General features: G+C 39.2%; 1 protein-coding gene across 1 annotated transcript in view; it reads right to left on the minus strand.

Annotated features, from left to right (window-relative positions):
• VAT1L (vesicle amine transport 1 like) overlaps positions 1-15,365 on the minus strand; it is a 60,025-nt gene that overhangs the window by 17,689 nt on the left and 26,971 nt on the right. The window contains exons 6-7 of the mRNA XM_088135996.1: positions 12,209-12,264; positions 8,203-8,397 (exon numbers count right to left, since the gene is read on the minus strand). Of these exons, the coding sequence (XP_087992122.1) occupies positions 8,203-8,397; positions 12,209-12,264 (251 nt within the window). The remainder of the gene's footprint in view (positions 1-8,202; positions 8,398-12,208; positions 12,265-15,365) is intronic.

Below are 15,365 nucleotides of genomic sequence, written 5' to 3' on the forward strand. Positions count from 1 at the left end.
GAAGATCTCATCATTTGTAATTCTGAATAGTGGGACTATCAGACTGGCCTCCCATTTTCATATTTAAAAACATGGGCAAGCAGAAATGAGTGATTTTTCATACATCTGCCCCTGCAAGTTAGAGACCTCTAGGTCAATGGCACATAGTAAATTTGGCCTGGAACTCATGGTTGCTCTTTCATGAACAGGATTATATGTTCCTTTATAACTGTCCCTATAATATCTTGGCAATGGCATTTTGCACCAGGCGTAATCTCTGAATCATCCATAAAGGTTTATATTATATTTTGATCTTCCATATCATAACACTCAGGGGGAATATAATATATTACATTTAGAGCTGCTCGGAGAGGGAGTTATGGGGAATCATGTGTAGAATTCAATCATGGAGCCCATATGTATTTGAATTCCAAAATGTTGAGCTCACCCTTCCAAAATATTAACACTGTTGTTTTATCATGTAGAGTCAAGCTTTAGGCAGAGAAGTGCTGGAGTTTATTCTTATAATTTTTTAAACCACACAGTAACAAAACAAGTCAATCCTCAGCACAATAACTATAAAAAGGAAATTTTAAAATGGCAAGAAAATCCTAAAGCAACTTGCAGCCAACAGTTAACAGTGTGAAGGAGGAACCAGACAGTTTTTAACAATTATAGCTGTTAATAAGAACTTTGTAGCCTTCTTAGAGGTTTCTGCAAAGTGGTCACCCAGGAGAAGGGTAACAGCCTCCTGGTCATGATGGCAATTAGAGTTATTAACAATTGGGAGTACTGTATTAAACTTGATTGCCATTGGGTGTACAATGGACATTTTAATAGTACACATGAGACAGATTCCACCTCTGAGTCTGAACAGAAATAAGTTCTGCTTTTACACGGGAGGCTTATATACCTACCGGTTGTTGCCCTAATCAATAGTGCCTCAATTCGAGCCAAAGTAAATAGTCTCCCATGTGGAGCATCTTAGATGTTATAGAAATATCTAGGGACAGACCAAGGAGGGGAAGTGATTGTGCTATAAAAGAGATGGGAGACTCTGGATCTGTCCTTTTGGATATCTGGATCCCAAATCCTCTGCTTTAATTCAGCCAAGGTTTGGTTTCATCAAGTCCCAAAGCAGGTAGTGCTGACAGGGTAAGACTGCAATATGCCAAATCATCATTAATTTGCCTTCTTAGGTTGGAAGAGAACTTAACCAGCAAGTGAGATGAATTAAGGAAGTTCCCCGGTAGACTTGCTTCAGCCAGAATTTAAGATGACAGAGTCTTAATCGGGTCCCAAGGGAAATGGAGCCTAATTCTAGACATGTTAGGGCATTGGCAATTGAATAAGGAACTCATAGTAAGATTTTCAAGAATTGTGATTGAACCACTTCTAAATCAGAAGACTCCTCATAATACACAACTGAGCAATATACCATCAAAAACAGATATTTAGCTTTAACTAGTTTAATAGCTGCTGGGACATAATTGTTAACTGACCGGCAAATTTAGTAATTGCAAAGGATGGTTTTGGGGATTTCCTGGAAGCTCTCTTTTCTGAGTAGACCAACAGGTAGAAGATTAAAAATAGAGACCTAGATATTTAAGGGTTTTATCTGCTTGATGAGTTTGCCATTGGTCATCCATCTGATTGGGGCCTTAAAGCATTTCCTAGAGAGTACCAGGACTTTTGTTTTGAATTAATTTATTTCAAGGTGTTCTTTAGAGCAGTAAAGTGATAGAGCTTTAAGGCATCTGTGGAGGCCTACTTGGGTTACAAACAGCATGACTGCAAAATAGATGACACCAGCTTTCCTGTTCAACTGTTGAAAAATGAACAGTAGCTTTTTAAATTGGAGCACCATCTAAAATGCCCTTGCTGTTTGATTAAAACCACCAGGGATTCAGTTTCCAAATATGGAATGCCATTTTGTAAGTTAATATCAAGCAATGAAATTAAATTCCACCTTGTGCACACAGTTCCACTGGTAAGAACAAAAGAACCAATACTGATCATAATGTGTTAAATTCTAGTGAAGATTAAAATGTGCACTCATGGTGATAATGGTGGAATTAGAGTGACAAGAAAGGAGAAATTATTCTACCATTAATTAGCACTACAGTTACGCTAATCATGTTATGCTTCAAGAAATAATTATTCAAAATAAGCTACAAGAGTTCTCAGGACCACTTAGTAGTTACCTATATTAGTCTGATGTCATGACCAAGTTAAACATTATAGCTACTGTCTCTTGAGGCTCAGTGAGAGTGCATGTGGATATCTGCCAATATGCATGGACCTTTATTCAGGTGATGATGTGATCATGGTGATGATGATTTGCAGAGGAATAAGGTCTCCTATTAATAGGGCCAGTCCAAAATTTCAAGTGCTAGAACACTGTTAAAGGCTGCTCCAAGATACTGGTGTGGTGTATGCATTGGGGTTTAACTGCAAGTCCTTTAACAGCCACTTAGCTCATCTGAAACAGTGGTACTCATGAGAAGAATCAAGTCTTGCTGCCTTGAAGATTTGTCTCAATCTATTTAATAGTCCTTTCTCTTTTCAATAGTCATTCCGCAGCTGATGTGAAGCGTTTGCACAGAGGCAGGAATTCATTAATGTCAGTGCAAAGGGGCTCCTGCTGCCCTGTTTAGGAGCCCCTGTAAGCAACTCTTAGAAATGTCGCCAAGTACTTCATTCAAGTTTACAAAACCTCAAACTCTAATTCAGCTCTTTGATGTAGCTATCCAATTATAATGCAACAAACAACCTTGCTCCAGCCCCATGTTCAGTGGAAGTGGCTCACCCAATACAAAGTTAATTCTTGGCTCTACAAAATGGGCAGAATCATAACTGCACTGCTGTTTTATGGAATCTGGCTTGCAAGACTGAAAGCTTGTAAAGTATTCTTAGAGCCTGACATTTCAGACACATTTTTCACTCTCATAGATATGGTTCCATATCTGTTGTGTCCATAGTTTGGACACAAACAAAGCTTTTTATTCTCTGAGGTTACCAGTGATACCAAAGACTGCTCTGTGATTCTGGACCAACTTGCCAGAATGAGATCTGGAGGCACGGTATTGTTACAGCAATCATTCTTTCTGGATTGGTAATCTCTTCCTGGATAAATTCTTGAAGACTTTGGCAACTGTTCTTTCATCCTATAAAGTCTCAGTCTCCACTGAACAGCAGCTACATTAAACCATCACCAAGTTCTTCTAGATATTTATGTCATTGAATGTGGATGACATCCCCTTCTATCTCATTTTTCCACCTTGTACCAGGGAGGCTGTAGTGGTGCCTGGAAGTGTGATATTGGACTCAGTATGAGAATAAATTGAAGCTTACTTCCAACAACACCAAGGGTCCCCCAATCATTGGAGTTGATCGAGGGAGTGGGGGTTAAATCTGTTTTACACTAGTGTATATACATGCAAATATCCAGTTCCCACCATAGTTTATATCAGCTTATGACCACTGGTCTACTGTTGATGAGTTGCAACTCACCAGTGGGTAGAAACCCTGATTTAAGGTGAGTTGCATCTGCAGCAACAATTCCTCCCTTCCCCCAATGGATTTACTTTGAAAGAAGAAAAGAAAAGCAAAGAGAAAAAAGAACAGTCAGAAGTAAAGGGGGGGGGGAAGAATACCTCTGTTGTTAAAAGCAATACATTATAGACGAGTTTACCTTTACAGATCACTCTAAAACTTCAATTACAGACTGTCCTCTACTTACAAACAGGTTACGTTTCAAGAGGCTGTTTGTAAGTCCATTTTGTTCATAAGTCCAACCAAGGATAAAATGCTCAGCCTCCCAATACATGATGGTGCTGCCAAGCGTACATATTGTATGTGGTGCTGTAAACAAATCATTTCCTGCCTTTTGGGACCTTCTAGGTTGGAGTTGCGGACAGGTTTGTTCATATCAGTGAGAGTTCATCATTCAAAAGTTCATAAGTAGAGGACTGTCTGCATTAGAAGTCTTCCACCAGAGTGAAGATCTCATCATTTCTAATTGTGAATAGAGGGACTATCAGACTGGTCTCCCACTTTCCTCTCATGTGTAAGGACATGGGCAAGTTGAAATGTTCATATATCTGGTCCTGCAAGTTAGAGGCCTCTAGGTCAACAGCAGCACAGTAAATTTGGCCTGGAACTCATGGTTGCTCTTTCATGAACAGGATTGTATGTTCCTTTATAACTGCCCCTATTAGTATCTTGGCAATGGCATTTTGCACCAGGTGTAATCTCTGAATCATTCATAAAGGTTTATATTATACTCTGATCTTCCATATCATAATGCTCAGGGGGAATATATTACATCTGCAGTGGCTTTATACATTATATTTAGATATTACTTTATATATTTACATAATATATTACATTTAGAGAGGGAGTTATGGGGACTCACGTGTAGAATTCAATCATGTAGCCCATATATATTTGAATTCCAAATACTTGTTAATTGAGGGAGTGGGGGTTCAATCTGTTTTACATGGATAGCACATCTCTTTGAAAATATCAGCATACACCATCATTTCTCCATCACTCTGCAGCTTCCTTGGCTTCAGAGGGTTCAATTTATCTTCAGGAAGATATCCTAATGACCTGCTCCCTGGGGCTATTTCAGATTAGGGAATATAGGCAACTAGGGGGGCTGCAAAGTAATGGAGAGATCTATAAAAGGAAGCAGTAACAATGGCAACAGAAGCAGCTTCTCAATCAAAGCTCAAGAACTGAAATAAATTCTACAGAAATTCTGAAGCAGCCTGAAAGGGAAAAGGAAAATGTTCAGGAAATAGGAGGGCAGACTTCAGTACTGCATTGTTCTAAGTCCTTCCTGCTTTGAGACTAGGATATTTGAAGGATTGTCTGCTACTTTAGAGCTTGCCCCTAGCAATTATGAATTATACTTAACTGGGATTGAGAGAAGGCCCTCCCAGTGGCATTCCTAGGTTCTGGGCTTCCTCTGTGGGAAAACAATTTCACTTGCTCACTAATGGCCTTTCAATGTATACTAAAACTTTCCCTGTCCAGGACAGCTTTTGATATGTGGTTGTTTCTATGATACTGAGCTGAAGACATAAATACATTGTAATAAAAGCAACACTACTTAGAGAATCCATTTATTCTTCCCAATTTTTGATTTTGGAGAATGAATACTAGGACTCTGGCTTACATCTGTCTTTCCTCAAAGTATTTTGTTCTCAAATCTAATTAGTAATCATTTAGAATTGGTCTCTGGCTATGGACATTTAGAAATATGGTGTCTGCCAGATGGTGTAGATGGATCCCATCTCTCTCCAAGTCTATTTTCATTTATTTATAACTAAACCTCATTATACTTAATTTCAAGCAGAGTAAACTGAGACAACCTCTATCATTTTTAGTATCTAACTAACAGTTTGTTCCTTACATTCATCTTCAAAGATGAATTCTTATTGGTTTGGTTCCAGGCTTACAGTTTTTTTCTTACTTTAACTCTTCCCTTATCTTGCCAAAATTTGTCAAAAACAATAATGGTAAATTGGTAGGCCCATTCAAACCTCAGGTTTCTACTAACTTTGATCTCTTCTGAAGACAGTTGACTTGATTACAGGAACCAGTGCTGTGCTGGAAGAAAATAAGAAGGATAGCACTGATCTACCATCTAAATATATTAATAGACTTTGAACATCTGATGTTTATTTAATAGAGAAACCAGAACAGGAAGATTGTTACATATTGCAAGGCAAATGACAAAGTGGAATGCCAGTACACCACTCTCCTTGGCCTTTTTCCCATTAATAGATTGATTTGCATGACAGAGAATATGTTGTCATGGAAATATCAAGCATGAATGTACAGTACATTTCATTAGTTTAGCTGCAGAAAGGGGCAGACCTTAGGGGAGAAAAAGTTCCAATTAACAAAATCACTCTTCTATTTTTAATGTTTAGTTTGACAATGTGAACTTTACCATAACAAAGCAACCAACGTATTGAGTTAATACCCACCCATCCATAACTAATATAAATGGATATAGTTATTAGGTTTTATTTCCCATGGACACCTGTGATATTTATTCACGTAGTCAGTTCTCAACAAAAACACCTGGCAACAGAACAGTCATAATATCATACTAAACTAGAACGTTGACACACACAGGGCAGAGAGAGCAACCCGTGATAAAAGTGTAGACTCAAGGTCCCTAAATGAAGACTACAGACCCTTCACTTCCAGGACTGGCTTCCAGATAAACTAGAAACTCCCTCATCAGAAAGCTTCATGCTTAGCAGTACCATCTGGGAATCTAAGACAAAACCCTTGAGGACGTCTCTACTCTTCAGCTGGAGATAGTGGGTAGAACCTTGAAGTAACATACTGTAGAAGACTGCAGACATTTGTATGGCCTCAGTTGGAGCAGAAACTTGCTGGGCCCAAGTGTTCAGCTCCTAATTACCTGTCCAGGGTCCTGAAAGTTCATCTCTTTCAATGCCTTTTCCCAACTACTTGAATCTTCTTCACTGGGAGTAGTTTGTGTGACTTCTCTGCATTGATACACTGAAATTTGGATTGAAAACTGCATTTTGTCCATCCTGCATTGCAGATTGCATCATGCCTCCTGCTGCTTTGAGGTACAACATGAACACTGTCTTTATAATAGCAGCCAAAAATCTTTTATTTTAGTCACTGGGGAGAAAAGAGAAGTTTCTACCTTTCTGTGTGTCCTTGTCTGTTTGTATTTCTGCCAAGCATGGAGTTGGATACATCCTGGCCATATACCCTTGATGGCTTTAATTTTTTTTTTTTTTTTTTGCTATGTAACCTCTGAGACTCTGGATTCCAAAGATGAATGACAATACCACCCTTAATATGGCAACTCAGGAAAAACCTCAGACTGATAATTGAAAAATAAGTGTATATCAGAGAGGAAAGGAAAGGACGAGGATAATTATAAGGTTTAATGTGTTTTTTTCATTTCCCCACCAGATGACAGTGAGTAGGCTTGATGAATGAGCTAAACGATAGTCTTGAACAGACTGTATTTATGTACTTCTTAAGCTAATGTCAGAGTGATAGGAAAGATTACTGCCAAATGGTATGAAGTGTTACCAAACAAATGAAAGAATGTTATTTTATAAGATAGCATGCTACCATTTACATATATGAGCATAGGAACTTCTAGCCCTGCCTGCTAATTGGAAAGGACAAATCTACCAATTTTTGGTTTCACTCCATTTCTTATTTCTCAACCTTGTTTTGTTCCATTTCTACGTCTTCTTACATTTTTAAAAGCCTGCACTAAAATTCATATACATTTGCATGAAGGCTTATTCTAATCAATCCTATTTTAATATATTTTTCAGATTATTCTCATTATGGGACACAATAAAGCATGACATGCTTAGATGTCCCTTCTCATCTCTTTAATTCCCCTCAAGATGCTACCCTTTTCTTTTTAGCTAAGTCCTTAAATCCACCTTTTTTTTTTTTTTTTTTTGACCCATCCAGCCTGAGTCCTCATCTCTCTGAAGTATTGTCATTGGGCCTTTCTTCCTATCTGTCTGATGTCCTCCAGGTATGCTAGACTAGTGTTTCCCAAGCTGGGCAAATGTCAGATGTGTGAACCAACTCCAAGACTTCTCTAGCCATCATGGCTGTTGCTGAGTACTCTGGGAATTAAAGTTGATATATATTGAAGTTGTGCATGTTGGGAAACTCTGTGCCAGACAAAGCTTTGCACCTTTAACCAGCAGGGCTGGCTAGAACATTTAGTAGTTGCTCAATGCTCTGGGAGGAGACTGCCATGTCCTGCAAGCATTCCCTGTAAGCTTTTTGAGACAGTAAGCTAGAAAATCCATAGTATGATATAACTGAGAGCAAAGTGTACGTGACTGGAAAGCATTCAAGATTTTTTAATAAGAACAGTGCCAATGCTTAAACAAGCTACATTGAATCAGAAGCTGCCAAAACTCAAATCAACAACATATTTCACTGAATATGCTAATAATTGAGACACAAGAACATGGAACGAGGAAATGGACTCCTTGCTTTTCTCATCTCTATCCTAAAAGAGTTATATTTTATACAAGCTTATAAAATCCTAGTGCTCCCATTAAGTCATTTGAGGAACGCAGATGGAAAGACTGTATCATATTTTATTTATTTAAGATGCATTGTTTGAAAAACAAACCAAAACAAGCATATCAGAGAAGGAAAAAGATAAGGCCCTACCTCTTCCAGTGCCCACAGTGAATCAACCACTGGTTTGATCTTCCTCTCATTGTAAAGTTTTATGAGATTGTCCATTACTTTAGTGACTAGGCTACTTCGGCCCTGTTTGAAAAGCAGGTTTAACAGAGAAAATCCAGCCATGACTTTGTTTTCTTCGTAGAGTTTGATAGGATTCACTTTCTCCACTTGCCACCACTAAAGACACACAAATTGCGACAAGGTTAGAACCAAGGTATACCATGTGAATAAATATTACGCCTTTAAGTCATCCTAACAAGGTAAATAAGATCTGATTAATTAGGCCTTATGCTGGGTACATTCAGGAGAAAACATAACCCATATAGTATGATTTCAGACCCTGTTGAAAAGTCCAGGAGAACTACAGAACTCCCATGATATTGTTGTTGTAGTGTATTTTAATTAATATTTATTCTATTTTAATTAGTATTTATTCTTTTTTACTGCCCAGAGTCGCTCTGCAGTGTGATGGGTGGTGACAAATTTGAAATATAAATAAATAAATGAAATATGTTGTGTAATTATGGTTGGTCCTAATAAAAGTATTGCCCAATAATGGATTTTGGACTATGAATGGGGATATTAAAACTCAGTCCAGTCATGAATTTCACTATGTGATTCTAAGCCCTGTCTCTGACCTTGTCTGGGTTTGAAAGCTAAGCAGGTTTGGTCTCATTAGTACTTGTTTGGGGGATCAAATTAGACTAGGAAGTAAAGCATATACCCACCCCACCATTTCAGAAGAAAATGGCAAATTATCTTCTTACGGCTGCAAAATGGACATGCTTGTGAAGCCACCAGAAGCCCAGGACAACCTAAAGGACACTTGGCTTTATCTCTTTGTCCAATATACTTCCCAGATTTGTTTTGGGTCAGAATGGGAAGTGGGGGAATTATGTACATCAGTTTGATCTTCCTGAAGTAAGCATGGGCAATTGGGTGGATAAAAAGCCAAAAGGGTGTAGAGATTTCCTGATCTGGACTTGCCTCCTGGAGGGGATGGGGAGAAGTAGGGGAAACCTTAATCTTTTGCTCTGGGCCATGGTCTTAGATCAGATAATGGGTCATGTGCTTTTCTATTTATATTTATTAATAAATAATATATAAATAAATAATATATAAATAATATATAAATAAATAATATATAAATAAATAATTCTTTATTATTAAGATTGTTTTTATATTGTATTTTAATTGATTTTATCTCTGCTGTAAACTGCCCAGAGTAATTTCAATGAGATGGGCGGTGACAAATTTGATATTTTTATATATATAAATACACACACACCCACACACACACACACAGTGGTACCTCGAGTTACGAACGCCTCTGCTTACTAATTTTTCGTGTTACAACCAGCTCCAGCCCCAAAAATTTACCTCGTGTTGCGAACCACCTCAAGTTACGAACCGGATCCACGGCCATTTTCCCTCCCGTGACACGTGGTCCGCGGCCATTTTTCTGCCCTTGACACATGGTCCGTGGCCATTTTTCAGCCCGACACATGCTCCGCGGCCATTTTCCGCCCCTGACACGTGGTCCGTGGCCATTTTTCCGCCCCTGACACGTGGTCCGTGGCCATTTTTCCGCCCCTGACACGTGGTCTGCAGCCATTTTTCCACCCCTGACACGTGGTCCACGGCCATTTTTTTGCCCCTGACACGTGGTCCGCGGCCATTTTTCCACCCCTGACATGTGGTCCACGGCCATTTTTCTGCCCCTGACACGTGGTCCACGGCCATTTTTCTGCCCCTGACTCTCCTTCCAAGCAATAGCCACCTCCACGCCAGAATGGATTAACGGTAAGTACATTGAACCTTATGGGAAAATTTGCCTTGTGTTGCGACCAATTCGAGTTGCAACCAGAGTCACGGAATGGATTAAATTCGTAACTCGAGGTACCACTGTATATATATAATATAATGTATGTATGTACGTATGAGATGAAAAGTTTCCATTTGGTGCAAGACAAGTCATTTTCCACTGCTAACTGCAAGTCCATGGGAGTCTAATCCAGATTTAGACCACATCAGAAGACAATCAGCTTAATACCCTTGTCCTACAAGTGTTATTTCCTTTTATAGAAAGTATCATGTGCAATTACTAATTGCATAAATAGTGGGTCATCAAGTCTGGTGCCAATTACAACCTCCATGAAAAAGCAACTTCCTTGCTAAGAATTCCTAGGAAAAGAGAAACTGTCTACCTTTCTCATCAATGCTGTTCAAACACAACACTGCAAAATTGGGAAAAAAAAGTGGAGAGCGAGCTTTCAAAATGATGAAGTAACTTGGAGTACTTCTCACAAAAGAGAGACAGACAGACAGACAAACAGACTATGGTAACATTTTTCTTGTAGATTTTCTCTTCCAACACAGAAAGGCTGAAGGTGAGTAAAGTGTGCATATTCATCTTTCACCCACATACTCTTTTTCCAGAAACACAGGAAATTAGCTCCTGTCTCATATAGTACTTTTCATTTCCACTAATGTAGCATGCAATGTATGATTAGGAAGAAGCAGTCCCATGGGGATAAAAAAAGACAAAATGTATATTACAATGTAGATCCATGAAGTATCTCATAATCAATCAATCAATCAATCACTCAATCAATGAATGTATACTAGATAGGAGGCCAGAGGGGGTGGAGTAGGGTCTTCAATGCTTCAGCACACTGGAGGATCTCAAAAAAAAAAAAAAAAAAAAAGCATGAAACACAGGTAGATCCAGATGAACCACTAGGATATGGGCACTTTAGCCTCAGTTTGTTGCTTCTAAGACCTACTAGCTCATGCCCCTCAACTTTCTCACAAAAAGACCAACTCTCCCTTGTCAAACCTAGGTTAGGGGAAAACTGGCTGGGTTCCCAGATTGCATTCAACCAGGGTTTAAGTATAATGAGTAAGCCACCATGACTAAGTTAATATACAACCCTAGACTATAAATAACTGCTTAGAAGCCACAATGGCTGAGTCTGCAATGACACACTAAGCCAAAGCTAAAAACATAGAATGGCTTAGTCAGTGAGAACTTAGTAAAGATGTTCAGAAATCATTCATTCATTCATTCATTTTGTGAGAAAGTTTGACTCACCTTCTGATTTTTTAGCCAATGAAGTCAAAGCCATAAGTAGGAAATAAGTGAGCATTTTGGTTTTACTTTAGCCCACCAGCCCTTTTGCAACTCCCAGAGTGGATGGTTAAATTGTTCAAGTTTTTCTTTTTTACCTTTTTGGAATTTGTTGCAAGGTTAAAAGCAAATTGTAGAGACTTAAGGCTTTTCACCCCTTCATGCCCCCTTCCCCTGCAGATCTTGATGCTCTCCATTTTTGAAATGCAGCTCCTGATGGGCCACAGAAGGTTGAACTGCTAGCAGTTGTACACCTCTGCTTTAGTACAATATCTGAACCCAGCCACTATGCCCAGCCACTAAAAATAGTTTGTGGCTCAGTGACATGTGTGGATTAAGCACTTATGGCTTATTCAACAAATCAAGGTTAAAATAAACCAGGGTTCATCTCAATGTATGAACCAAATCAGAGTTTGCTGTGTTAGATCGGATTTGGCATCTGAACACCTAGTTAAATCTGTGGACCAATTCTCCAGGTTGGTGATTTTTGGCTTTTGGCTTGACCCTTGGACTGTTCTAAATTACCTTGTCTCAAAATTCCACCTATTTCTACCCTGGACTCTGTGACAGTGGATTTCAACAATCAACCAGTTGCTTTTCTATTCGTATCTAGCTGGTAATAGATTTAAGCCATACTTCCCTGCCATTTTTTCAAAGGTACAAACAAGAAACTAATACACTTAATGGAACATTCATGCCTCTGCTGTGCATAATGCCTAGTTTGGATCTGAATCTGCAAAAGATGAGTCATGCTGTTAAAAGGGAGAGAGGGGAGAAAAGGGTGGGGGAAGGAAGAGAGACTTGGAAAATGGCACATACAAATAAACTCTAACAAAGCCAGAAAGACCTTATACTTACTGATTTTGCAAAGCTGAAGAAACTTTTGGTTTCCCCAGTAACCATGTTTGAAGAGCCTGGAAAAGAATGACAAGAAGAAAGAGGGAGGGAAGCAGAGAAATAAAACACATGAGCATAGAATTAGATCATTTACATGGCACAAGGATAAAGCTGGAGAATATTGACATCCTGCGTCCAAATCATAAAACAACATCTCCATTCTCCATAAAAGTCTTACTGAAAAAGAGTATCTTCTCTACTGCTGGGGCTTAATTCTACTCTCATGTTGTGCTCTTAATGATACCATCAGAAGGAAGAAAACCCAAATATCTCCCATCAAATAACCTTCTGCTTTTCTCAGGGCCATAAAAAGAACACTTAAACCATGTGCCCCTTACCTAGTGGCAATGTTGAAAGCCTTCTGGCAAATTGTTGTTCAGTCGTTAAGTCGTGTCCGATTCTTCGTGACCCCATGAACCATATTGCGCCAGGCCTTCCTGTCCTTCACTGCCTCCCTGAGTTTGCTCAGTTTCATGCTCATTGCTTCAGTGATGCTATCTAACCATCTCACCCTCTGCTGTCCTCTTCTCCTTTTGCCTTCAATCTTTCCCAGCATCAGGATCTTTTCCAAAGAGTCCTCTCTTCGCATTAGGTGACCAAAGTATCTGAGCTTGAGCTTCAGTATCAATCCTTCCAATGAGCAATCAGGGTTGATTTCCTTTAGGACTGACTGGTTTGATCTTCTAGCAGTCCAGGGGACTCTTAAGAGTCTTCTCCAGCACCACAGTTCAAAGGCATCAATTCTTCGGTGCTCAGCCTTCTTTATGGTCCAGCTCTCACAGCCATACATTACTACTGGAAAAACCATAGCTTTGACTATGCGGATCTTTGTCGGCAAGGTGACGTCTCTGCTTTTTAATATGCTATCTAGGCTTGCCATAGCTTTCCTCCCAAGGAGCAAGCGTCTTTTAATTTCATGGCTGCAGTCTCCGTCTGCGGTGATCTTGGAGCCCAAATAAATGAAGTCTGTTACTGCTTCCATTTCTACTCCTTCTATTTGCCAGGAATTGATGGGTCCAGATGCCATGATCTTATTTTTTTTAATGTTGAGTTTCAAGCCAGCTTTCGCACTCTCCTCCTTCACCCTCATCAAGAGGCCCTTTAGTTCTTCTTCACTTTCTGCCATTAGAGTGGTATCGTCTGCATATCTGAGGTTATTGATGATTCTCCCTGCAATCTTAATTCCAGCTTGTGATTCTTCCAGCCTGGCATTTCTCATGATGTACTCTGCATATAGGTTAAATAAGCAGGGTGACAGTATACAGCCTTGTTGTACTCCTTTCCCTATTTTGAACCAATCAGTTGTTCCGTGACCAGTTCTAACTGTTGCTTCTTGGCCCGCATACAGATTTCTCAGGAGACAGGTAAGATGGTCTGGTACCCCCATCTCTTTAAGAATTTGCCACAGTTTGTTGTGATCCACACAATCGAAGGCTTTTGCATAGTCAATGAAGCAGAAGTAGATGTTTTTCTGGAATTCTCGTGCTTTCTCCATGATCCAGCGAATGTTGGCAATTTGATCTCTAGTTCCTCTGCCTCTTCGAAACCCAGCTTGTACATCCGGTAGTTCTCGGTTCACGTACTGCTGAAGCCTAGCTTGTAGGATTTTGAGCATAACCTTGCTAGCATGTGAAATGAGTGCAATTGTGTGATAGTTTGAGCATTCCTTCTGGCAAATAGTGTGTATTATTTTCTGTCCTCTTTTTGGTGGATCATGTTACCAGCAAGGTGGTATCTCATGGGCATAAGAGCCCTGGAAATTCTGTTTCTCTAGACTCCCTGTGCCTGAGATGTCCTGCTGCAGTATTCTAGATGCAACATAAAGGAAAATGATGCAGTCTAATAGATCTTATGATATCTTCTCCATCCCTCATAAGTTTCAGAGAATGCGTAGAAAGAAGCATCTGATGAGAAAGGAAGAGCCGCTCATAGTGATGATGAGGTTGAATAAGCTAGATGCAAATCTGTAATGTTTTGGTCTCAATAACAATTGGAGTAAGTTTTTCCAAGCTAGAACTTGGAGGACATATATTTTGAATTCCAAATCTGCTTCCAGTGCTAGCCTTGAAATATCTTAACACACAGGACTGCTTGTTTAAGAGATCCTGATATGAAATTCAACTTGTGGAGATAATATATTAGGGGGTAGAAGAATTCTAATCTACATATGCATTGCCTTAAAAAATTAACTTTGCACAACCTTGTGAAAATGCAGCTGGAAGGGTTGCATTTATTCACGAGAGGAAAAAATTGAGAGCAAGAGAGAGAAGAAAAAATGAAAAAGGAGTGCCCCTCACCAATTAGGTTGTTGACATGATACCTGTATTATACACACATTATATTGATATATGTGAGAGACTGTGGGGTGGCTGGGAAAATAATGGAAGGGAAGGTACACGAACAGTCAAGAAATAGAAGGTGAATCCGTTGGTAGCTTATCCCATAAATGCCATCTCAGCCCAGGTGAGGCGAAACCTGGGAAGATGCATTTCTAAGTATTCAAAGAGATTCCACCCCAATTAATTCACTTTAAATGAAGGTGGAAAATTTATCTTGCAGTTTCCAAGATTCTATATTTAATCCAGATTTGAATCAAAGAGACCTGATTGAAATCTGTGTAGTTTGTCTTTCCTTGATCTTGCCCAGCTGTATGGGGTTTAACAGTATCTATTAAAGTGATTTTTCTCTTTCATCCCCAACCTAATTACCACTAGAACCCTATAGGATCCCATATTTAATGATATATTTTTTTTAGGATTGTTTTAATGATTTGCATTTATTGCTTTTTTAATGATTTAAACATGGCTGTGGGGCCCAATTTTTTGTTAATGCAGAGATAGAGATTTAAAATATTATTGGGCAGTTTGACATCTAGAGGTCAACAGCACTTGGCCTACCAGTCTCCAGGATCTGTGAAATGACAGGAGTAATGAATAGAGGAAATAATTCATCACTGCAATTATTCAGAAGGGAGAAAGAATGATACATGTGTGGGGTTTCTGCCATGTCAAGTTTCTTCCACAAGGATTTTTCAGTGATATGGTTGAGTGGTGGGAGATTCCCCTTTGCTGCCAATGACATATTTTTCATAAAATGTGGGGAATCTGGGCTTCCAGAT

Source organism: Python bivittatus, unplaced genomic scaffold, assembly GCF_059951505.1.
Source record: "Python bivittatus isolate LINGU-HERP-01145 unplaced genomic scaffold, Pbiv_v1 ctg000190_np1212, whole genome shotgun sequence".
Classification (NCBI taxonomy): domain Eukaryota; kingdom Metazoa; phylum Chordata; class Lepidosauria; order Squamata; family Pythonidae; genus Python; species Python bivittatus.